Source organism: Amaranthus tricolor, chromosome 1 (genome assembly GCF_026212465.1).
Source record: "Amaranthus tricolor cultivar Red isolate AtriRed21 chromosome 1, ASM2621246v1, whole genome shotgun sequence".
NCBI classification, from domain to species: Eukaryota; Viridiplantae; Streptophyta; class Magnoliopsida; order Caryophyllales; family Amaranthaceae; genus Amaranthus; species Amaranthus tricolor.
In genome coordinates, this window is record NC_080047.1 from 3,497,325 (window position 1) to 3,523,108 (window position 25,784).

Consider the following 25,784-nt stretch of genomic DNA (forward strand, 5'->3'; position numbering starts at 1 on the left):
ACTAATTAACTATTACCTCCTATTTATTATTATTATCATCTCGTTTTGGTTCTTCTGGGTTTATTAATAAATATATTAAATTCTAAATATATCTAATTGTATATAATTTAAAATTATAATAAATTGATAATAATAAAATTTATGTTAAGACGATTTTTACAAGATCTTAATTGGCTACTCATGTTTAAACTTACTCTCTATATCTTACAGATTTTGCCCAATTGACAATTGGTGGGAAAAATACAAAAATGGGTAAAATAATATTACATAAAAAAGTGTAAAGAACGTGTGAATGAGATGATAAAATAAGTTAAATGTGTTGATAAAAAAAAATATGAGTCATAATCAAAAATAAAAATAAAAGTTTATAAGACAAATTAAAATAGAAAATGGGGTATAAAGATTCCTACTACTTGCTTTCTCATGACACAAGAGTCCCAAAATTGCACGAGATACACTTGATCATAGGCATGTTTTAGGGGACCCAAAGCCTGTCTTATTTGAATATGTATTGTAAATAAAAGGTTTGACATTTCTATGCGTTGAAAGATCCATAAATTTAGGGATTGAGTCTATTCTTTGTTACTTAGCCTTTTTCTTAAATCCAAATCTTGCAACATGTTATCTCAAGTTGTTCCTTGAAACTAAATATTGCTAGGATTGCATGTTATCTTAAATTGTTTCTTAAATCTAAATCTTGCTCCATGTTATGTTAAGTTATTTTTATGATTTAGCTCTGATAAATTTATGCAACAACAATAACAATGTTAGAGTTTTAATCCCAAAAGATTGGAGTTGACCATAGAATGTGACTAAGATTTATTGAGTTGATTGTCTATCACTCACTTTTCTCCTTTATAGAGATATGCATGTTCTTAAACCTTTTGTTACATTAGCTTCTAATACCATTTAAGAAATCAACTCAACTAATAATTAAAATCCTAAAATATGTTATGTACTCAAATGATTTTTATCACAACAACTTTATTCTTTCATAAAAGTATTAAACAATTATAGCCATTGCACAAGCAAGAGGGGAGGATGCATCTTCTTGTAGGCGGTGAGAATAGAATACCCTATCACAAGAGTGAAAGAAAAATTCTTCATCTTCAATCTATATATACTCAAAAACTAAACCATCTCACTTGCTGCTGCTGGATACAGTGGATCTACTATGCCATTTATCTATGACAGAGCTCGGAGAAGGCGGATAAACCTGTGGATTACGCAACAGCTGCGACAGCGAGTGATCGTTCACAGCAAGAGAGGCATATCACTTTCACACATTTTCATCATCTCTTCATTACCGGATTTACCTATCTCTTCTGCCGTAATGCTTCATAGTCATCGCGTTCAATCCTCTTCAAACCCTCTAACACCTCATCTATCGACGGTCTAAACTCCATATCATAACGCAGGCACAAAAACGCGAGCTCTGCCACTGCAATAGTCATTCGCGTAACCTTAAAATCCAACGCGAACCCAAGTTGTGGATCAACTAACTCATCAAATGCACACCGTTGGATCCTGTTCATAGCATAGTGTGACAAGTTGATCTCGAGTTTTTCCCTGTCCATGTTAATTGCAGGCACAGACGATATCAGCTCGATTAGGACTACCCCAAAACTATAAACATCACTTTTATCTGTCAACCGATAACACAGATGATACTCGGGATCTAGGTATCCAGGAGTCTCCTTGTGGGGCCAGTTGAGACATGAGTTACATCAGTCGGGAAGAATTTAGAAAGCCCGAAATCAGCCACTTTCACACCAAAATTCCAGTCTAGGAGAATGTTATTAGTTTTGACATCGCGGTGTATGATATCAGAGGCGTGCAGGTAGGATAGTGCAGCCGCTGTTTCTATTGCAATTCTCAAACGAACAGGCCAGGGAAGTACTCCGGTTTTTGAGCTATCCCCATATAAATGATCAGCCACCATGCCATTTCTTATATACATCGTATACAAGGATGAGTTCCTGGCTGTGTTTGGAAGTACAACCGTAAAAAGACATGAGATTTTGGTGTCTTAAACGGGCGAGGATTTGAACTTCATTCATGAATGGTGCCACTCTTTTCAAGCTCTTTTCGTTGAGGCGTTTTATTGCTAGTTCTCTTCCATCGTTTAATTTCCCTACGAATAAATATAAACGAGTTACTCCACATACGAAAAAATTGGTTTTAGAATGGAAATGATCATGCTAACGTGTTCAAAAATACCATAATAAACCGTTCCAAAGCCCCCTTTGCCAAGCTCTTTAGATTGATCGAAATTGTCAGAAGCGTCAGAAAGTTCTGTGGAGGAGAAGAGTGGCACATCGAAGTTTACTTGTTCATTTTCGAGGTCTGATTCATTGCTGTCAAAAGAAGCAGTCCGTGTTTCCAGCTTTGAGTGACCATGTTTTAGCTTAATAAAACAGATGGCTACGACTGCTACAAGAACAAAAACTTTATTTATAATAAAAGTGACTTATTTCTAATATTTTGAGACCTCTTTTCTATGACCCCTTATTGATCACAATTCACATCTATTATGATCATCCCATAAAACCGACTCGACTAATAATTTAAAATAAAAACTTACTTGATTGAGGAGGGCACATTAGTTGCCTCGGACCTTCTCGGCAATAACACACAAACTGATCAGAAGAAACATCCTCAGGTGACCCACATCTGCCACCAGAATCCTCACACTTAGAACAAGTTGTAAAATTCACCCAATACTTCATCCTAATATTTGACCTTTCATTAAAACATCTAAAAACCTTCTAATCTCATCAAATCCCCTTTTATTCACCATCAAACTAACATTATTACTACACCTACACATATCATCCATTTTGCTCATTTTTAACCAATTATCAAAATAATAAACTTGGAATTATCTCTTACTGAACAATTAGTATTACAACCATAGAATAAACTTATATTTGTATAAGAACCTTCTGGAATTAATGTTGGAAGCCATTTTATATTTCTAGAATCTTCTAGATGACAAAGTTAAAGTAATTTTTTTTGGGAAAGAACTATGATATGGAAAGAAGTGTTGATGTTAAATACAGTTAACCCACTTTTTTCATCCCAAATACCTTCATTTTAGTGTCATTTTGATGTGGGTTTGGCTTATAGTTTAGTTTAAAGTTTGGTATCCCACAGAATTTGGGTCTGTTACCTCCCCAAATGGGTACACTATGTTTTTGATGTTCCCACAGGAGTATTGGAAAGAACATGCTGAATATTGTGAATTTTGACAGTTTGATATTGGTAAAAGTAAGAGAAGATGAAGGGTAAGGAGAATTGTAGGAGAGAAATATATAAAAAAACATTTTTGGTTTTAAGTGTAAAAAAATGGTAATTCATTTTTGGGTACAAGTTATACACACAAGTTCATGTGTTTTCAACTATGTGGAAATTGGTAACCACGGAATTTAAAAGAGTTATTAGACAAAGAGTATGTTTGACAAATAATTTGTTGAAGTTGTTGGCTAGTTAAATTAGCGAAAATTAATTGTTAAGAAAATGCTTAACAAAAATGAGTTGGTGATTATTTATTAGAGAAAAGTAGTTTAAAAACCAAAATCTAATTAAAAAAGTTTTTCATAGCAATTTTATGATTTTGACCTAAAAGCTAATTTTTCAACACTTAAAAATTATTTATCAAATATTTTTTTGATGGTTTAACCAAACGAAAAATTTAAAGTTAGAGTTAACTAAAAAACCAATCTAAATTCATTTATCAAACATATATTTGGTCAAATTTAACATAACAACAATAATAATGTCGGGATCTTAACCTCAAAAAGTCAATTATATGAATCAATACATTATCTTAGTCAAATAATCCTTCCAATTAATTTCAATTCAAAATCGTTTGAGCGCCAATATTATATACTCCTTACGTTTCAAATCAATGGGGTATAGATTAAACAAAATTATGTCATCTAACATTTGTGTAATGGTCAGGAGTCAAGAAATTTGAGTTATATGAAGGAGTTTTTCCAATGAATATTTGGAAAGTAATCGTTAACTATTTATGAATTAAAGTCTACCCTGTTGCATCATACAATTGCAAGTATTCCTCAGGAAGAAAGTAACATAGAAATACATTTAACGTAACAATTTTTTTTTCTAAAAGACCAGTATAATGAAATATTCTCTATCTGTCTTTATCACTTTTCGATCGAGCATACAATCAAAGAACTCATTGGCTGCTTGCTGATGTTTTGCTCGATCGAGCAGCCCATGTATCCATCGTTCATCCTCGATTTTATCACATTTTCCCACTTCCTTGATTCAAACTCTTGACATGTATGATCCTTAGCTTGCTCATCCATGCAAGCCATTGCTGGCCCCACCAAGTGCTCATACACCTCATCATCAATAGATGATCAGCTAGTCTCTTGTGAGACGTATCTTAACGCCTACTTACATTATCCTTAATGCCTACTTACATTATCCTTAATGCCTACTTACAATATTCAAAATGTTTACTTATATTATTTTAAATGCCTACTTACAATATTTTAAAAAATATATAAGGGGGCCAGCCAATTAGAGATGATTACTCAAAGAAACCGTCTATCACAAAAATTTGTGATAGCTTATTTAGTTTTTGACTCAAAAATACACATAATTGTGTCAAACTCAAAGGGACAGAAAGAGTATCAACTAATTACTATGTATATAGATTATAGACTCACAGAACTTACTTGCTGTTGTTTGATGCAGTGGACATACTAAAACATTTATCCATCAAGGAGATTGGGGAAGGTGGATATAGCTGATGATTGCTTAACAGTTGTGCTTGATCATCCTCTGTAGGGGAACGCGGCGGTACTTTATTTCTATGCATTTTAACCATTTCTTCCCCACCATTTTTAGCCATCTCTTCTGCCTGCAATGCTTCATAATCAACACACTCAATCCTCTTGAGATTTTCCAGAACTTCATTCATTGATGGCCTGAATTCGTTGTCATGTTGTAGGCACTGAAATGCGAGCTCTGCCACTGATATTGTCATTCTCCTAACCTTGAAATCCTTTGCAAACCCAAGTTCTCGGTCCACTAACTCATCAAATTCACACCGTTGGATTCTGCTCATTGCATAGTTGGACAAGTTGATCTCAAGTTTTTCCCTGTCCATGTTAATTGCAGGCATAGAAGATATCAGCTCGATGAGGACTACCCCGAAACTGTAAACATCACTCTTATCAGTTAGCTTATAGCACAGGTGATACTCAGGGTCTAAGTACCCAGGAGTCCCTTGCGGGGCTGTTAAAACATGAGTTACATCAGTCGGAAAAAGTCTAGAAAGCCCGAAATCAGCCACTTTAACACTAAAGTTGCTGTCAAGGAGAATGTTGTTAGTTTTAACATCACGGTGTACAATCTCAGAAGCGTGTAGGTAGGAGAGTGCAGTGGCTGTTTCTATTGCAATTTTGAGGCGAACAGACCAGGGAAGTAATCCGGATTTTGAGAATTTTCCGAACAAATGATCAGCCACTGTGCCATTTTTAACATACTCATATACAAGGATTAGTTCTATGCTGTTTAGGGAAGTACAGCCATAGAGGGACACAAGGTTTTGGTGTCTTAATTTGGTAAGAATTTTTACTTCGTTCATAAAGTGTTGAACCCTTCCGTAGCTCTTTTCGAAAAGGCGCTTTACTGCTACTTCTCTTCCATCTTTTAGCTTTCCTAATATCAAAACATTGAAACATCTGATTAGTGATCAAATTTGAAAATTTTCTTGTTCGTATGTGAACCTAATTAAAGATCTTACCGTAATAAACTGTTCCAAAGCCTCCACTACCAAGTTCATTTGATTGATCAAAGCTGCGAGTAGCAGCTACAAGTTCACTGTAAGAAAAGAGTGGCAAACCGAAGTGTCTGCTTTCACGTTCAAGGTCTGATGGACTACTGGCAAAGCACCCAAGTTTCATCTTCCTCAGGTAGCAAATGGCTATGATGGCTACAAGAATAACTGTGCCTCCTCCAATTCCTGATGGTTAGTCAAGGTTATGTCAGTTAAGTTGCGAGTTCTAGCCACTACAACTAGGTACACAGCAATGATATTTGATTACCTAATCCCAGATATATTCCAATTTTTTTCTCTGCAAAAGAAACAATGAATTGTTGTAAGTCTAGCAACAAAAAACATATGTGCTCATTGAATAGTTCTACTAAGCTAGAGTAATAAGTCAGAAGCTAATATATGTAAGCCTGCAGCAGGACTGATTGAGAACAGTTATCTCATATAAGAGGTATTAGGTATTAATGTATTCTTTTAATCAAGAGAAGGTGCCAATGTGTATGTATTCGCCTTTACGAGACTTAAGGTCAAAAATACACAGATACCCTACATGTTGAGTAACTTTTTATGATTGAACCGAGGGATCATGTGAATTTTCTGAATCATTTCATGAATGAACCATCAAATTTTGATCTGATCCAAAATCAAACTGGGACTCGATTGAAATGAATGAGTCATAAGCCAAAATATCAATTGTGACTCAAAAAGATCCAACCAACCCCCCCTACACACACACACAAATAAGTGGCATGATTGATCTAATTTTGAATTCGGTCAACCTTTCGAGTTTTGAGTTGTACTCACTATATTTCTCTTCAAATTTTATGTTTTTGATCAATAACTTTTCTATAAAAAAACCATTGATTCCTTGGGTTGATCTAAACTCAGTTAATCCAAAAACAACCCAGCTTTAAACCTATCCAATTAAATGTTTTGATAGGTCTATATATGCTTAATAGTTTAAATACAATCTAAACTGCAAAATTTAATGTTCCACTGGTGGAAGGTGTTTAGGAGGATTAACTGACGACAGAGAATCATGGGTTGACCTAGTGATAGAGGTTCAATTCTCACCATTTATAGAACGATAAATTCCCCTTCCCTCTTGTCGTTAGGAGATTCTCCTCACCCCCCAATCATTAAAAAAAAAATGATTAACTCACCGCGAATGGTATGACACGGTAGTGGCTGTTGTCCATCTTGGCAATAGCATAGAAAACGATCTGGAATTGTATCTATTTTTGATCCGCAGCTGCCGCCAGAATCCTCACACATGGAACAAGCAGTGAAGTTCAACACAATCTTCAAGCCAAATTTTGGCCACTTCTTCAAGAGCATCGTAAACGAGACATTTTTTCCAAGCTCAGACAAAGCTCTCTTATTCACCACATAAGTCCTATTGCTCTCACATGAGCAAGATTTATCTGTCCTGCTGATATCTGAGTGCTCATCAGAGTAATAAACAGTAGTACTATTGGAAACACAAAAGTTGGTACAGTTAAAAGACTTGTAATATCTAGAACAAGAGTTATTACAACCACATAATAAGCTTATACTCGTATATCCAACATCTGGCTTTAAAAAAGGAAGCAACGTTGTATTATGATTAGTGTGATAATGTTCTGACCAGTCTAAGTTATGCTCTAAAACCAATTTGTGTGAAGATGTATTGATGCTAAGCACTCTTGTACTTGGGTGTTCGTCACTAAATATGTTCATTCTAGTAGAAAATCCTGAATCATTGAGACAGCTAAGCTTAAATGCTGAAATCCCACAGAACATGGGCCTGTTAACTCCCCAAAATGGGTACGTGACATTTTTTAATGACCCGCATGAATATGGAATAGAGCATTGTGTAGTGTCATAGTCTCCATTGGACTCTACAATGGTTAATAAGAAAAAAAAAAGGGTTATGATGGGGAAGTGTAGGATAAAGGAATAGGAAGCCATGTTTAAGTTTTCAAGGAAATATGAGTTTCTTGTTTATTTACTCAAGTACAAACTAATATATCTATTTATTAACCATAGAATGTTGCTTTCTTAGCGTGTTAAACATGAAAGAGGAAACCAGACTCCAAAGAGGCCGCACAGATAGGGAAGACAATTCAGTTTGAATCTGACCCTAGTCCGACTCGATCCGAGAAAAAAATCATCCGATTCGAGTCCGAGGAAAAGGTTATCCGACTCCAACTCCAACTTCATGATCAGAATCCGAGTTAGAGACGGATCAGAGTTGGACCTTATTAAAAATCTTACACTCCGACTCGACTCCGACCCTGAAGGAAATCCGACTTTAAATTTGACTTTTAACCCAATATTTTGTTTCCTTTAAAACTCTAGACGTGACCAATTCAAGCTCTCTCTCATACTAATTATAATTTTCGATTTTGAAAAACTACGTGGTATTTTTATTTAGATCAATGAATCAAAATACGACAAATCAGATCAAGAGAAATAAAATACGCCAAATCAAAATGCGAGAAAATTTTGTTAAATTGTAGTATTAGGAATATTTCTCATGTTAAACTTGAATTCAGAGTACATATTTTTTTGTTAAATTGTATTTAAAATATATATTTTGTTAACTTCGTATGCTTTAAATCATTAGTATAATATAACAAATATAAAGTTTGATAATAATCCGATTTCGTTGGAGGTCCGAGAGTCCGAGTCGGGGCAAACTTGGAGTATGCATAATCTGACTCCGAGTGGAGGTGAACTGAAAAAAAAAGTTCGACTAAAATCCGGAGCAAAGTCGGAGAATGTATAATCCGAGCCGAGTCCCACCCATTGCCATCCATACCCACAGCCTACAGTAGCAGTATACAAATTGAAAAAAGTGCATGCTATTTTGATAAAAAATAAATCATATACTAAGTCATCAGTTGATCAATTATACAGATACTTTTTTGTCCCAAATTAGTATTTGCAACATATTTTTGTTTTACCATATTTCCTTATATAGTAAATTTTACTTGTCAAATTTTAGAATTAACCTTAATACTACTATGATTCATTCAAGCCTACTTTTAAGCATTTACAATTTGATTCAATATTCTCTATTCTTACATAAAAGTCTAATATAGATTTAGTGCACACTATTTTTATTGTGCATTATTTTTTCAGTCTTCACTTTTCTAACCCACATTACTTATCCATTTTACTAATTCACACTCCTTACTTTTTACTCTACTAGACAACCAGCATGGAAGGTTGACGTATTATTTTAATGTGCGCTAAGTCTACATAAGAGTGTTTTCTATTTTAGTGCATTCAGACTATCCAATCATAATTTTATTCCCTTAATCCTAATCCTAATCCTAAAATCCAAAAAAGAGCACAAAATCTAGCGTTGCAACTAATTTAAGAGGAAATTAGTAATTAATTTACCATGAAATAATTTCCCCCATACTCTAAGACCTCTTTCTCTAGGAATCCTTATCTATAACAAGACTTCCTTATCAGAAGCTATGTAAAAGACAAGAAAATTGACTTGCTTTTACAAGTCTTTCAACGCTGAATTCAAACTGAGCTCCGGCCTTATTCTGGTCTGGAACATTTTGGTGTAGAAAACACGCCATTTTCTTTCATAGGATAGTCAAAAAAGGAAAGGAAAAAGGTTCTGGCAACCAATTATTTTAACTCCAAGCCAAAATTCATTCAATAAATCAAATTCATAGGCATAGCAATGAATATTGACATGTTATGAACTAGCGGAGTGGCTGAGTCCACCCTATTGCCCCTCAAATTGAACATTAAATTCTACCCAGCTCTTACGCCAAGATTTTCCGCATAATGTATGGTTGAAATTGCCTTCAGAACTCTGATTTCAAAAATTGTCAGCTAGTCAATTATCTGACCTGATACAGAATGTCACCAAGAAAGTTTTTATTACCCTTCAATCCCATTGAGATTGCTTTTTAGAAAATGGCACAAGGATTAAGAAAAGTAGATAATTAAGTATTTTAATGTGATATTGTAAGTGAGATATATCCTTTAGTTAGATAATCATAGATATAAATTGTTAAATGAGAATTTTTGAATAATTTATAGGTTTTAGAAGCAGTGACGGATCTTGACCCATAAGTTAGAAAAGGTCAAAATTATTATTTTAACATTAAAATTAAAAAACTAAGTTTTGAACTCCGAAAATCTAGTAGGAAAAATTACCATAAATAATACAACCTTTTGCTTATTTTCCTACAATAATACCAACTTTTGATTAACCAGGAATAATACCAACTTAAAGGGTATTTCCCGAGCATATCCCTAACATGCTAAAAATCAAATTATAGAAGATTATATAACAAAAAAATTGGTAAATTAGTTAATAAACTGAAGTTAGTATTATTTTAGGAAAAAACCCCTTAAGATGATATTATGATTGATCAAAAATTTGTATTATTATAGAAAAATTATAAAAAATTGTATTATGCACGGTAATTTTTCTTATCTATATAGCAACAATACACTCAACCGTTAAGCCATATTTTTAATTGTAATTAATCATACAACATTTTGCTTTTATATGATAATGCAAAAATTTCAAAGGGTCAAGCCGTGGAGCCCTATTGGTCCTTAATGAAGGTCCGCCACTGTTTAGTAGGGTATTAGAAATGTAGTCATGTTCAAAAATAATAATAATGTAAACTCTAGTTTATGAGATAAGGGAGTATGTATTTAGGGGGCGTTTGGTTGGGGGTATTAAGGAAAGGGAAAGGGAATGAAAATACCCCATTCCCTTTGATGTTGTTTGGTTCGCATTTTGAATCATTCCGTTTACCCAATTTTAGGTTTTGGTTAACCTAAATCACGTAATCCCCATTCCCCACCTCCCCCTCCACTTTCCCATTCCATTCCCTTCCCCATTCAGCTCCTGCTTCCTTCCTCGCCTCCCTACTGCTGCTGCTGCCTCCTTCCTCGCGCCTCCCTCCTCGCGCCTCCTTGCTGCTGCTGCTGCGCCTCCATTAACGGAATCTCCATTAACAGGTGAGTCTTCCTTTTTCTTCTTTCTCCTTTTTTAGATTTCTGCTGCTGTTTTCGTTTGCTTTTTTGTTGCTTTTTCTTCTTTCTCCATTAACGGAATCTCCAATTTTAGGTTTTAGATTTCGTTTTCTGCTCCTTCGTTCGTTTTCCCATTTGAGTTCCATTGATGTTGTTGATGCTGTTGAAATCGTTCGTTTTAGATTTAGCTATTGATGCTGTTGCTTGAATCTTGTTGCTTGATTCTTCGTTTTCATTAACAGTGTTGTTCCATTAACAGTTGAATCTTCGTTTTCAGTTGCTTGAATCTTGTTGCTTGAATCTTCGTTTTCATTAACAGTATTGTTCCATTAAAAGTTGAATCTTCGTTTTCAGTTGCTTGAATCTTGTTGCTGTTGAAACCAAATTTGAGTTCACTGTGTTGATGCTTGTTGATGCTTGTTGATTTCCCATTTAAATTGATGTTTGAATCTTGTATGGTGTTGATTGTTGAAGCAGTATTGGTGTATGATTAAATTGATGAATCTTGTTGCTGTATCATTAACTATATCGTGTTGCTGTTGATTGTTGAATCTTGTTGATTGTTGATATCCAAATTGATGTTGTTTTAGAAACTTGGGATTTTAGAAATTGGGATTATTGATGTTGTTTTAGTATGATTAAAAATTGGGATTTTAGAAACTTGATTATGTATCATTGTTTGTTTGTTTGTTTGGTTTTCAAGAATACATGGAAACAAGGTGCTTGGTAATTCTTTGATGTTCTTATTGATGTTCATTTGTACAGAAAATGGCTAGCATTGGTACTTCTTTGAAAAGGAAGAGAAATTGGGATTGTATTCGGTTCATAATTACTATGATTAATTGTGTTGTGTTGCTACATTTGATGTTGTACTCGATGAGAAAAACTATATACGATTCCCATTATGTTAAGCTTGATAAAAAAACTAGGAGAAAAATGAGATTGCACAACTTGAATAGAATGATTAGAGAAAGTGACACTTTGTGTAGGAACTATCTTCGTATAAATCGATACACATTTGGTGTTCTTTTAGAGATGGTTAGAGATATTGGTGGATTAAATGAAACAAGAAACACATGTTTGGAAGAGATGGTTGCGGGTTTCTTATACACATTAGCTCACCATAAGAAAAATAGAATGATGGGTGCACATTTTTATAGAAGTGGTGAAACTATTAGTAGACAATTTCATGCTTGTTTGTTAGCAATCTTAAAGTTACATGATATTCTTCTTAAGAAACCAACACCAATACAAGAGGATTGCAACGATGAAAGATGGAAATATTTCAAGGTAAATAAAAACCAACACTTTAATTTGAGATAAAATGGAGATACTATTACATATTGTAAAGTGATATTGTTTGTTTTGTAGAATTCATTAGGTGCCCTTGATGGTACAATGATTCTAGTGAATGTTCCTTGTGATGAGCGATCCAAATATCGGACTAGAAAAGGTACCCTTGCTATGAATGTATTAGGAGTATGTTCACCCGAGATGGAATTTATATATGTCTTACCTGGTTGGGAGGGGTCGGCACACGATGGTCGGATTCTTCGAGATGCTATTTCTAGGCCTAATGGGTTGAAAGTTCCAAAAGGTAATTTGATTGACGTACTAGATTTTATTTGAGATTAACTTAGTAAGAGAGTAATATTTTTTTTTTAATTTGTCAAGGTTGTTATTATCTATGTGATGGAGGATATACTAATGGAGAAGGATTCCTTGCACCCTATAGAGGGCATCTTTATCATCTTAGAGAATGGAATAATGGCCCCCGACAACCCCAAACCGCCGAAGAATATTTCAACTTAAGGCATGCAAAAGCTAGAAATGTGATTGAGAGATGCTTTGGATTACTCAAGGGAAGATGGGGGATTCTTAGAAGTCCTTCTTGGTTTAGTTTACAAACACATGGTCGAATTGTACTTGCTTGTGCTTTATTACATAATTTGGTAAAGAGATACATGCTTGCAGAATTTGATGATGAGGACTTGTTTGAGGAAAATGATAGTGATGATAATGATGGTGATGATAATGATGGTGATGTTAATGAGGAAGATGATGTGGAGTACATAACCTCCATTGCTGTAACCGATCCATGGACGAATTTCCGAAATACAATGGCCCAACATATGTTCAATGATTGGAGGGCTAGACAACGCAGACTTACTTTGTGATGTTATTCATTTTTATTTAAAACCTCCATTTCTTGTATTTGATTTTCAGACTTGTATGTTTATTTCTTGTATTGAATATTTGTTGGTTCATTCCATTTTTATATACATGCAATTTTGTTTACTATGATCAGTATAGTTCAATTTTGTTTATTTGTATTGAATGTTATAGAGGATGGATGAAAGTAGTGCTAGTGGAGGTGGAAGGGGAAAAAACAAACGATTTTGGACTGCCCAAGAAGATAAGGCTCTTGTGGAAGCCTTGTCAGAGTTAGCTGTTGATCCTCACTGGAGGTGTGAAAATGGATTTAGAAGCGGCTACATGGTTCGCTTAGAGGAGCTCATAGGTAAGGCTCTTCCTGGTTGTGGTTTGAAGGCTCTGCCACACATTGATTCTCGACTTAAGACACTTGTAGCCAAGTTTAGGGCTATTTCTCAAATGTTAAATACAAGTGGATTCGTCTGGGATGATGAAAAAAAAATGATTTCTGTAGATCGGGCTGTTTATGACGAGTATTGCAAGGTATGCCAACCTTTGTACATTTGACATTGTTTACTTTGAACAGTATGGTTCAATTATGTTTGAGATTTTTTGATGATGTTGTACATTTGAATGTTTGGTTCAGAATCATCCGAATTGCAAAAACCTGTTTGGAGTTTCATTTCCGCACTTTCATGAACTAATGAATGTTTACGGCAAGGATTACGCTACCGGAAAACCAGCTGAAGATTATGTTGAAGCAATACAGAATTTGCAAAACGTTGCCCCTCCACAAGTTACACTTGATTCAAGTGATGATGAGGGAATTGATGCTAGTGGTAATGCCACTCAAACTGTTACTTCTCCTCCTGCTAAAAAAATGAAAACTGAAAAAACTTCTAATAAAAGAAGTAAGAGAGGAAATGCTGGTGAAGGTAGTTCTAATGAGTTGGCTAGCTTACAAGCATTCATGAAAGACATGAATGTTCATCTTTCAACTATGGCAAATGTGATGGCCCGCACTGATGATCGTGAGCAAAAAGTAGTTGAACAGACTGAGAAAGTGTTAGAGGAACTACTATCTTTTAATTTAGAAGGTGTAACTCCTAACCAAGTTTTTGAAGTGGCTAACATTCTAACCTCACAACCAAACAAGCTCCTCATATTTTCAAAGTGTCCCGACGCTTTGAAAAGTGATTATGTTAAGAGTCTTCTTGGAGGAAATAGTAATGCTTAGATCTAATGTTGTGGTTCCATGAATGATTTTGAAAAGGACTAGAACACTTTTCGTATGTATTTTGATCTACAAACAAGTCATTATATGTAATTAATCGAGCTACGTTGTTATTATTTAGAGTTATGTTTTTTCAAAAAATAATTTTTTCAAGTTTATCATATAACAACTACTTATTTTTGGAGAAAATATAAAAGAATTTAAAAAATCAAATTTTGATTCCTTAGCTTGAACCAAACAGTCACAAAGGGAATCATTCAGCAGTTCATTCCGTTTCCTGAACACAACCAAACAACTAGGCTAAATTAGGGGAATCCATTTCTTTCTCCTTCATTCCCTTTCCTGATTCCATTCCGATTCCCTTGTGCGAACCAAACGGCCCCTTAGTGGTATATAAGACTGTTAACATCCCAATCTTGTGAGCAAATAAACGGGTATGGTTTATCTATCAAGGAAACAGAAAATTATCAGTATCATACTAAACTAAGGCTCGACTTGAAAGACATTAAATTGTTGGAAAGATGAAACCAGAGTTTTATACAAAATTACTAACTCAATGCCAAATACTATAACGTACTAAACCACTTTCAATGTATCGATCAAATCTACTAACAATCAATATTCAAATCAAAACATAAAAGCAAAATCAAGCAATCGAGAAACTGAGGAGCAAAGTAAACGAAAGGAACGAGATTACCTGAAATTGATGAATTCCATTACATGGACATGATGTGTATCAAAGCAGGAATTATCGTAGCTGATTGCTGGAACCAATTGTATTGATTGCATCAAATCTTTGCAATTCATGTTAGGACTAATAATCTAGGGTTTTACATGAATAATATAACCTGAAATTGAAGAACAAAAAAGAAGCAAGGGAAGAACAGAAGACCATTTGGAAGGTGGGAAAATCATATGGACTTTTTGTATAGCTAGTCTCTTGAGTGACTGTCTTAGACGTATCTTAAGCCTAATCCATTAAAGATTAATATCTTCTTACTGTATTTTTAATGCTTATTTACCGTATTCTTATTGCCTCCTTTCAATATTGTAAATGTCTACTTTTATCATTCTTAATGCCTATTTACTAAATTTTAAAAATATATAATGAGTCGGCCAAATTAAAATGATTTCTCAAAAAGACCGTCTCTCACAAGAATTTGTCATTAAAATATAAAACTCAGCAAAATAAGGGGAAGCCAATTGTATTTATGATCCATGAGTACTGAAAGGAGAGGCTATTACCTCACTCAAGGATCAAAAATATGAAGTTAAGTTGATGTTTATGATGTGTCTTAAGTGTTGGAAACAAATAATGCAAGTTAGTGATGAATGGCAAAAATAAAGTAAATAATCAAGACAAGTATTTAAGGTGGTTCAACAATTAATGAGCAACATCCATCATCTAGCCTAGGATTATATTATGTGTTTAAAGGAGAAATAAAAAATTTGATAGGTATTACAATGGAGGTTTAGTGTAAGGAAAAGAGGAGCTAATAGCGTGAGAAATAAGCTAGAAGGTTGTTCTATTACAATGAGACTTTGGTGCAAGTACTAAGAACCTAGGACACTAGTATTTATACAAGCAGTTGTATACAAGAAATAGGTCACGAACTGGGGTCAAAAGCCTTCGCTTGACCATGGCTCGACTTGGGCTTGGTCGAGCTACCTGCAGCTCGTCAGTGGCAATGCGTTCTCTTGTTCCCTTGGTCTCCTACACTCTTTGCACTTACGGCCCATTTGGTACATGGTAGTAGAGGGCGGTAATGGTAATAAAATTAAGTAATAAAAAATTTGGTTGTTTGGATGCCTTCAATGGTAATGGATGATAATAAAATAAGGTAATGAAATTATCAAAAAAAGGCCATTTTTATTACCATTAAACAACCTGGTATTAGGCTGTATGGTAATGAAGTATTACTGTGGTAATAAAATAAGGTAATGTTGTTTCGAGCTGAAGAAAAAAAATAATGAAGAAAAAAAAAGTAATATATATAATTATCCAAAAAAATATTATTATTAAAAAAAATCATTAGATAGAATAATTTAGATACAATAATGCTTTTAGATACAAATATACAATAATAAAACTAAGAGTCATTACCATTTTTTATTACTAACAACCAAATGCAATCAATGGAATATTATCTTCCATTACCATTCTTTAGTCATGCACACCAAACAAAAGAATGTTCATTAACAATTCTCATATCTATTCCTTCATTACTATTGCCATTACAACATTTCATTCCCATTACTTCATTACCATCAACCAAACGGACCGTTAGTACTATGTCCTTGCTTTTGAAATGGGATGTGCAACAAACCTTAAACACTTGCATCCCAAGTCTCAACTACCATAGTACAATTTACTACAATACTTCTTGATTCTCATCCAACCAATCACAAGAAAGGTACTTTGTCCTCTTCTTATTTACACTAACAAGCTAGATTAATTATCTTAATCTTATTTTGATTATTTGGTAAACAAAAGTCATCAATAATCCTAACAAGTACAAGAGAATACAAGTGAGATTCTCAGTCACAAAAACCCAAGAGTATTTAATCTCACACAAACTCTCTTTTATGGCATTCAATCCTCCTCCCATACAAGAGATTTGAAATGAAGCATTTGATAAATTCGTGTGAACCAGGGCTTGAGCTCGTCCAAATCACTGTCATATAATTCACTAATCTCCTTGCGAATTGCGAATAAAAAAAAACGAATTATGGTTGGTTTTGGGCTATCTTAGGGTTATTTTGAGCGAATTGTGAATTCAAAAAATGAATTAACTAGTGAATCATATTACACTGGTCCGAACACAAGTACACAAATATTACAACTGATTCTTCGGAAGACTACTCGCTCCGGCCAAGGAGGGCTCTTCCAAACATAACATATCGTGTGCTCGCTCGAGTGACAAGGCACAAGAACACTAACAATCAAACATCACATAGGCTTAATTAGAAGACCAATCTCCCAAGCCAAGGAGTGCTCGCCCAAACAGATGAACGACCCTCCTTTGGTAGCTTCCTGAATGTTTTACTAGCTTGCTCGCCCATTTTGTGGAGATTGCTCGCCTAAGTCTTAGTTGTGGTCGTTTGAGCAAAGCAACCCTGAAGCCAATGAGTATCATTGCTCCATGCTTATGAAATACAAAGCTCTAAGTTTGTCCATGCTTCGTTGTAAGGTAATCCATTATACATATATTACACACCACCAAGCTTCTTCCAATGCAACTGTATACTACTACCTAGCTACAATTTCAACATCCAAGGGCGAATAGCGATGATTGAGTCATCGCTCAACAACTCGTATAGCAAAAAGGAATAAACCTACCGTATGTGAAGATAAAGAAATCTGGCAATTTAATTATTTTTGATTCAAATGCACTTTTTAGTTACGTGAATTTGTATAATTGCATATGATGTTTGCTATTAAAATCAATAGTAAACAACCTCGGTTTAACAAGATTAAGATGGCATACATCTGGCCTCCAGATAATGATATGAGCGATAGATGTTGGATATGATAATGCCGACATGCGACTCCAAATTAAGTCTAAGATGGGAGGTATTAATGACATTGGGTAAATACAATGTTATAAATTTCTGGCTTGTTGAATGGAAGTGAAAAAATGAGAAATGACTTGTGAATTTCTTTCAAGGAATACCCAGTTGCATCAAATTACACAGCTTTAACATTTACACAGTTTCATCAATTAATTATTCTATCTAGTACAAAAAACAGAAGAAAAAAAAAAGAAAAAAAATCACCTTAGTTGATGCTGCTGTTTGATGCAGTAGATCTGCTAATCCAATCATTCATAACAGAGGTTAGGGAAGGTGGAGATAGCTGATAACTACTTAACAGCTGTGCATTATCATCCTCTCTCACGGAAAGAGGTGGCAGATTACTTATGTGCATTTTCACCATTTCCCTTCCCGCCATTACTAGCAGTCTCTTCTTCCTGCAATACTTCATAATCAACACCGTCAATCCTCTTTAGAATCTCTAAAACCTCGTCCATTGACGGCCTAAATTCCTGGTCATGTTGCAGGCAACGGAATGCAAGTTCTGCCACTGAGATAGTCATCTTCCTTACCTTGAAATCAAATGCAAACCCAAGTTGAGGGTCCACCAATTCATCATACGCACATTTTTGGATCCGTTGAATTGCATAATTCGACAAGTTGATCTCAAGTTTTTGCCTCTCCATGTCAATGGCAGGCAAAGAAGAAATGAGCTCAAGGAGGACTACCCCGAAACTGTAGACATCACTCTTATCTGTCAGCTTATAACACAAGTGGTAATCGGGGTCTAGGTACCCAGGAGTTCCCTGTGGGGCTGTTGACACATGAGTTACATTCGTTGGAAAGAGTCTAGACAGCCCGAAATCAGCCACTTTCACAACAAATTTGCTATCAAGTAGAATGTTACTAGTTTTAACATCACGGTGTATGATATCAGAAGCATGGAGGTACGAAAGAGCAGTGGCCGTCTCTATTGCAATTCTCATGCGTAAAGACCATGGAAGTGAACCTGATATTGAGTTTTTACCATAGAGGTGATCAGCCACTGTGCCATTTTTTATGTACTCGTACACAAGAAGTAATTCTCTGCAGTTCTGAGACGTGCAACCATGAAGAGACACGAGATTTTGGTGTCTCAGACCCGTGAGAATCAGAACTTCATTCATAAACTGTTTAACCCTCCTGAAGTTCTTCTCAAAAAGGCGCTTTACTGCGACTTCCCTTCCATCTTTTAGCTTCCCTAAGACGGAAATCAAAACTTCTGACTAGCTCATTCAAGTTTGGACATGTTATGTTTGAGTGATACAAATTTAAACTTCTTACCATAATAGACTATTCCGAAGCCTCCACTGCCAAGTTCATTAGATTGATCAAAATTGTGGGTAGCTGCTGCAAGTTCACTGTAGGAGAAGAGTGGCAAACCAAAGTATTTGCTTCCCTCTTCAAGGTCTGAAGCACTACTATCAAGGGAAGCAGTCCTAGGTACAAACTTTGAGCGAGCATGTTTTATCTTCCAAAGGTAGCAGATGGCTATGATTGCTACAAGAAAAATAATACTTCCTCCGATGCCTAATGGTTGGTAAGGTTGTGTTAGTTTGCAGGTTGTAGCAGATAGGTCTTAAGAACAACTTAAGTCAATAAATAATTTAATTACCTAATCCCAGAAATAGTTTCCTCTTTTTTACTGCAGAGAAAAATGGATTGTTAGTTTAGCAGCAAGCAAAAAAAATAGGCGGTTTGACTTTAACACTGTTTGGATAACAGTTTTGGAGAGAAAGAAAGGACGGGAAGGGAGGGGGGAAGAAAAGGAAGGGAAGAGAAAGGGAAGGAAAGGAACACTTGTTTGTTTAGGAGGGAAGGGAAGGCAAATGAAAAGAAATGAGAGTTTTTCCTTCAAATCTTTCCAACTTAGGAGAAATTAAAACCTTAACAAAAATTATTCATTTAATCCCTCCAAATTCCTTCCTTCCCATTTTATTATCCAAATAAGAGATTCTTTGTCCCTCCAAATCATTCCCCTTTCTTTCCCTCCATTTCCTTCCATCCAACACCATAAGGAGCAGGGTAGGGATGATTGAAACAAGTTCTTGGCTTGACCCTACCCGTTAAGTCTCATTCCCAACACAACCCATTCCCTGCGCTGGTCCTAAACTGTCCCGTTGATTAATCTACTCTCGGTTAAGTATATTATATTAATGTCGTTTTACAAACGAGGTGTATGATGCTTATTCAACTCGGAAAAATGTACTTCGCACACCTTTGTTTCCAGGTCAGAAGATGCGTGTGCAGTGCGCGGTGTGCAGTTTAGGGTATGTATGCTTGACTTTTGTAAACTTCTTATTTATGTGAAGTTGCATATGATATTTGCTATCAAGGGTCAATGGCATTAGGATAATGAAATGTTGTTAAAACTTACCTAATGTTTTGTCAAAACAAACTACGATATATGGTTTGGGATACGGACTCTAAGAGTCTAAGTTTTATATACAATAGACTGGTATTTTTGTTGATGAGTACAAAGTTTTCTAAGTCATGCCATATTTTCTAAGAAAACTAAAGTAACTGACCTGTTTCAGGGCATATTACTGGCTGTTGTCCATCTTGGCAAAAACATACAAAATGATCTGAAATTGATCCGCATCTGCCGCCAGACTCCTCGCACTTGGAACAGGCTTTAAAGTTTGTCATGTACTCCATCCTAATATTCGGCCACTTCATTAATATACTCTGAAGTGAAACATTACTTCTGAGCTTAATTAGCTCTCTCATATCAACCGGAAAAGTAATATTGTTCTTACATGAGCACGGCTTATTTACCTTACCGATGTCTGGTAAATTACCGAAATAATAAAAAGTGCTATAGGTACCATCAGAAATGCACCTAGAAGACTTGAACTTATACATGGACTCACAATTTTTATTGCAACCATAGAATAAGGATATGGTCTTATTAGTTGAATCAAGCTTCAATGAAGAAAGGAAAGGTTTACTTGAATCTCGAAGAAAACAATGATCAAAGATTTTATCGGGGGAAACAATCATAGTGTGTAAAGAAGTATCGATGTCAAGGACTCGTACTCCAGCATATCCACTACTATTAGCACCAAGTACATTCATAAAAGAGTTGCTGTTATCTTTACAATTTAGCTTGAAATCTAATATCCCACAGTATTCAGGCCTATTGCCTCCCCAAAACGGATACCCTATGTTATGGATCTTTCCGCAAGAATAGTTAGCGAAGCAAGCTCCATATTGTATATTCTCACCATTTGATATTGGAATAGAAAAGAGGATGATGGTGAAGGTTGTGAAGAGAAAGTGTAGGCCAAATAAACAGGAAAACATGTTTTTTTTATGAAAATTACTATAGCCAGGATGTTGTATAAGAAGCTACAGAACTATGAAACTTGACTTGCTTTTGCCAGTCTTATCAACTTTCATTCAAACCTTTGAATGCCGCCCTCCAGAACCCAACTAACTCTGGTTTCACATTGCTTGTAAATGGCAGAACACATGTCAGTTTTCACTAAATTACAACTAAAGGTGTTCAAAACAGATCCGACGATACAACATTTATCTGACTTTGTAACCGAACCCGATTTCTAAAATGGATTTACCATAACGTAAAAACCAACATGACATAAAACCCAATTTTAAACAAACCCGAAAAGATAAAGGTAATACCTTTTAAAGTCCAAATTTTATTCTATGAACCGAAGTTTATTGTACTTACTCCATTCTGAAATACTTGCTACATTACGGTTATTAGCATTATTCATCGTTCAAGCTTATTTTATACATTGCTGCTAATGTGTAAGAAAAATATAGTCAAATGGGATATTGTTTAATTGTCTAATTACATACTTTTAAAATATTAACTTTTTATAATTATTAGATGTACATAGTTCAATATATAAACATATTGAACTGCGTAAAAAGTCAAATGTAGCAAGTAATGTACCTGAAAAAGTATAATGCAAAACAAGATCACAGCAAAATCACTAATACAAAAGGGACACAAGTCAAAGTTCCTTGAATGTTTGTTATAATTAATCATTGACTTGTGAAATAAAAATGTCCACTCTTATCCTTTTGACAATGGAATTTTTCACTATGATCACATGTTTGTCATGACCTAGCAAAACGATAAGCTTCCGGTAGTTTAATAGGAAATACTCAATCAAATTCCATACCATATTCATAATTAGAGTATATGACTCGGTCTTAGTTTATAGGAGTACTCAAACCAATGAAAGTACTTATAATTATGTCAAAAGAAGATGAAGGTATATGCACCACAACGTAAAGATTCCTTCCATTCTTATAAATTTAAATGGAATATTAAAAAAAGCGAAAATTCACAAGTAAAAGGGGAAAAATCTAACGAGATGAGCAAAAGTTCCATTTTTTGCAAATAGTTGATACTAAAATATGGTGATTGATGAACCACACGTCGGCCGTCGCTTCTTTAGACGTACCCATTAGCCATTACCCAACTTAGCTCAGATAAATTTGTATGAATTAATTTGTGAAAGCGTTATTCTTACGCAAAATGAAAATACTAATTCGTCTCATTTTGTTTTTATACTTTGAATATTTTATTTTGATGAGAGAAATTTAAATAAGATTTTTGATAGATATATGTAATATATTGACGTGAGATTGACTAATTTGATTATTGGTACTACATGGTGGTAATATAAATGATTTGTTGTGTAAATTTTCGTGAAATGCATCATGTCATGTATAATTCCCGTGAAAATGAAACTTAAATCAGGTAATTTTCTTCATAATTTTTCATTACCACTTAATAACACATTTTCTAATGAAGGAAATGAGATAATTAAAATAGAACAAGTATGTCCATCAAATTGTCAATGAATTTCTCTACTATAATTGCACTAACATTACATTATAATTCTCACCATTTAGTAACAACTACCAAATAGATCGTTAGTCTATAACTTTTTCCGTCCTCAAGAAGTTATCACATTTGCAAATTACACAAAGATTAAAAAATAGTGGGATCATTAAATTGTATAGATGATATTATTGGAGAGTCAAAATATGTAGATGAGAATAGAAGAAAGTAATGCAATATTTCCATAAAATGATATTATATCAAAATAAAAGAGACAAACTAAAAAAGAAAGTACAATAATCTCTTAGAGTTACATAGAGTAGTTTTTTATTCTACTCTTTTTATAGATGTTATTTTATGATGTGCTATTAAAGATATTTGAAATTTAAAATTTACTTAGGAAAGTATGAAAAAAGCAAAATGGACAAATAAAAAATAAATGGAGTAATAATAGATCACTAATTCTTAAATGATACGGTCTCACGGTGAGACCATCTCTATTGAGCTGGCCTAATATAAACAATTTGTCTTAAAGTGATCACTTATAATTTTAAAATAATAATTTTTATAGTCTTAGAGTGATTACTTATAACTTTAAAACAATTATTTATGATCTTAAAGTAAACAATTAAAAAAATTGGCTAATTATATGAGTCTGTCTCATGGTGACGGACTGATAATAAATACTCCTAATTTTTAGACTATATTTGAAAGTCAAGGTAACAAGAGTATGGTATATTACTAATATAAATTTTCATATTCAACTAAAAAAAATAGATCACCAACTTCATTACCACTTGGTTTCCCTCTAGTCCCTCATCCAAATACAAATGTTAGTTATGCAGAGAAACATAAGTTCCTCAAAAATCAACCCATAAGAATGAAACCATCAACTGTTGGGAAGGTGAAATCATCCAATCAAATAGACTTCTTCTAGACATGGTTATCAACAATAACACACATAAAACACTATCTGTCAAATTTGGCATACAAAATCAAATGTTGAATGAACTATGATTTAAAAACAGCACTATAAAATTTAAAAATAAGGGGAGTGTAATTAAACCTTTATATAGGTGGTAAGAATCAAACCTCTATTAGTTTGGTGAAACGAAAAACCCTAGAGTAGCAGCTGACCTAATAATCCTATGACCTCAAAGCTTGTCCCACCATAATATCTTAAAAGAAAACTTAAGTAGCAATTTGATTCCAAAAGATAAATTCCAACCTATATGCTACATTACTTTTATAGTTGATAGAGAGCACATACATGATACATGCCATTGCCAGCCATTTCTCATTTCTTGAGGCTTGAATAGTTTGACATTCCTTTAGACCTTCCGTAGGACCTCTTGCAGCTCCCTGGCATCTTCAATTGTCATTATATATGGTCCCAATAGTCCTCATAATGCACTGCATCCTAGCCATCGAAATCACATTCTACATTTCTTCACTAGCATCTGCAAAATAGGTACATGAAAGTTGCATTAGTCATAGAAGCAATGTAATTAAAAGTAACAATGAAGTGTTTGGTTCCATGTAGAATATCTCAAGGAAAACTGGCATTGAAGTACTTTCCCCAAAGGTGACATTCAGCACACTAGCATAAGCAAATTTGGGGTCTTTTGGCCCTTCCCTCCTCTTCGTGGAGAATAACTCAAACATCTCTTGCAATTTCTCTGTAATTTCGAGGTTTCATAGAATAGCATCTTTCCTATTTACCGACTTATAAACCAAAGACGCTGATTTCAATTGGCGATAACTAGAATTCAATGGGAGTTTATTGCAAAATAGCTTATTCGGCAATTGTAGCTTATTTTGATGCAATTAGAGGGTTGGGTGGTCAAACCAGCAAATGCTAATGTTTGGTAAATTAGCTGGTTGAAACAGCTTAATGTTATGAATAAACTGTTTTTGAACAAGCTGCTAATAGCAGCGGGATTGAAATTAGCTAGTCAAATTAGCCACTGCAATCAGCTACCAGCCCTTTGCCAACCAACGCAATGTCATGACATAAGTTCGACTGATAGTGCATTTACAGAACCAACTCTCGTGACATGAAAATGTAATTGTTCTCCCCAAGTGATTTTAACAAGAGTGTATTCAGTAGCCTCACCTAAGATCCTCGCAATCAAAAAAACTGTTGATCATAAATCTCTTCTTCGCCCATCTGAACATATAGTAACAAGCGAGGTCCATCTCACACATCAGGGATCATTCTTGCAAACAAGTAAATCCCATAGTCCAACTTCCAAGATTTTTATGTACATTTAGCAAGAGTTTTCGCCACATAAGAGGTCAAACCGTGTCTTAGATCACACAAATCAACATAAAACTTCAATGCCATGGAGAAACTATATGCATCATGATGTAAATTAGAGCCACATTTCAGAAAAATAAAACAATCCTTCCTTGCAGTACCAGTCATAATCAATCCAATTATAATGGCTACTATCCCATCCAACCCATTTTGCTACATTCTCTTTTCTAATATCTTTTAGATGAGAACGTAGCATATTGAATGGGACGAAGGTAGAGTATATTCCCATTCGGCCTCTCAGCAAACACCTGCACAACAATCCAAAATATCACCACATTTAGCATACTTGTCTACAAGTGCGCTTCCAACAAACACAAAATTAGAAGATCATTCTTAACACAAATGCTTTACAGCGATTTCTTATGAATCAAACAATTATCAACTGCACAATCTCTAAACCTAAACTAAAATCAAAAGAATCCAGACTAATACATAAGTCAACCAAAGCAAAGCTTCATCATAGTTTGAGGCAGTGACATACCAAGAAATCACATTGGTCCGAAACCCCACATTGTTCAGGGCATTTCATCGAACAGTTTCCGAGCATATTCAAATTTACCCAATTTCATAAATTTTTTTTTTATTAGGAACTTAACTTCCCACAAGTTGAAAATTTACTTAGGTTGGGTCAATGAATTCTTCAACCTTATTAAGATTAAATGGGCTATCTATCTATTGATATGAAATCGTGATTAAGATTAAATCTTTAGAATTTGTTAAAATTACGCAAAGAGAGAAAACGCGGGAAGAGGAAACAAAACAAAATTGGAAAACCTAATCGCCAGTTCGAACGTCGGTAATACTATGTTTTTATGCCTACTCTAGTCGTATAAAACTCATATCTCATACTGTCATACACGAAGTT

At 34.5% G+C, this 25,784-nt stretch overlaps 2 protein-coding genes, 1 long non-coding RNA gene and 2 pseudogenes across 4 annotated transcripts; 1 reads left to right on the plus strand and 4 right to left on the minus strand.

Moving 5' to 3' along the window:
- Positions 1-893: 893 nt before the first annotated feature.
- On the minus strand, positions 894-3,500 carry LOC130799352 (LEAF RUST 10 DISEASE-RESISTANCE LOCUS RECEPTOR-LIKE PROTEIN KINASE-like 1.1; annotated as a pseudogene).
- A 286-nt stretch (positions 3,501-3,786) lies between these two features.
- LOC130799356 (LEAF RUST 10 DISEASE-RESISTANCE LOCUS RECEPTOR-LIKE PROTEIN KINASE-like 1.1) lies at positions 3,787-8,324 on the minus strand. The gene is made up of 4 exons (XM_057662459.1): positions 6,976-8,324; positions 6,084-6,113; positions 5,783-6,001; positions 3,787-5,697 (listed from the first exon to the last, which is right to left on the minus strand). Exons 1-4 carry the CDS (start codon positions 7,760-7,762, stop codon positions 4,706-4,708), a joined length of 2,028 nt encoding a protein of 675 aa, XP_057518442.1. The 5' UTR covers positions 7,763-8,324; the 3' UTR covers positions 3,787-4,705.
- Positions 8,325-10,371: 2,047 nt separating this feature from the next.
- LOC130799364 (protein ANTAGONIST OF LIKE HETEROCHROMATIN PROTEIN 1-like) lies at positions 10,372-14,536 on the plus strand. Of its 2 annotated transcripts, XM_057662467.1 has the most exons (4): positions 10,476-10,801; positions 11,582-12,106; positions 12,188-12,413; positions 12,491-13,123. In XM_057662467.1, exons 2-4 carry the CDS (start codon positions 11,585-11,587, stop codon positions 12,991-12,993), a joined length of 1,251 nt encoding a protein of 416 aa, XP_057518450.1. In that variant the 5' UTR covers positions 10,476-10,801; positions 11,582-11,584; the 3' UTR covers positions 12,994-13,123. The 2 variants fall into 2 exon arrangements, with proteins under 2 accessions (XP_057518455.1, XP_057518450.1); XM_057662472.1 differs by lacking the exons at positions 11,582-12,106; positions 12,188-12,413; positions 12,491-13,123 and adding exons at positions 13,163-13,513; positions 13,617-14,536 and having other exon boundaries at positions 10,372-10,801.
- On the minus strand, positions 14,404-15,430 carry LOC130799376 (uncharacterized). Its single transcript, XR_009039259.1, has 2 exons — positions 14,902-15,430; positions 14,404-14,649 (listed from the first exon to the last, which is right to left on the minus strand). It is a non-coding gene; the product is annotated as an uncharacterized LOC130799376 (long non-coding RNA).
- A 947-nt stretch (positions 15,431-16,377) lies between these two features.
- On the minus strand, positions 16,378-21,365 carry LOC130799385 (LEAF RUST 10 DISEASE-RESISTANCE LOCUS RECEPTOR-LIKE PROTEIN KINASE-like 1.1; annotated as a pseudogene).
- Between the last annotated feature and the right edge of the window lie 4,419 nt (positions 21,366-25,784).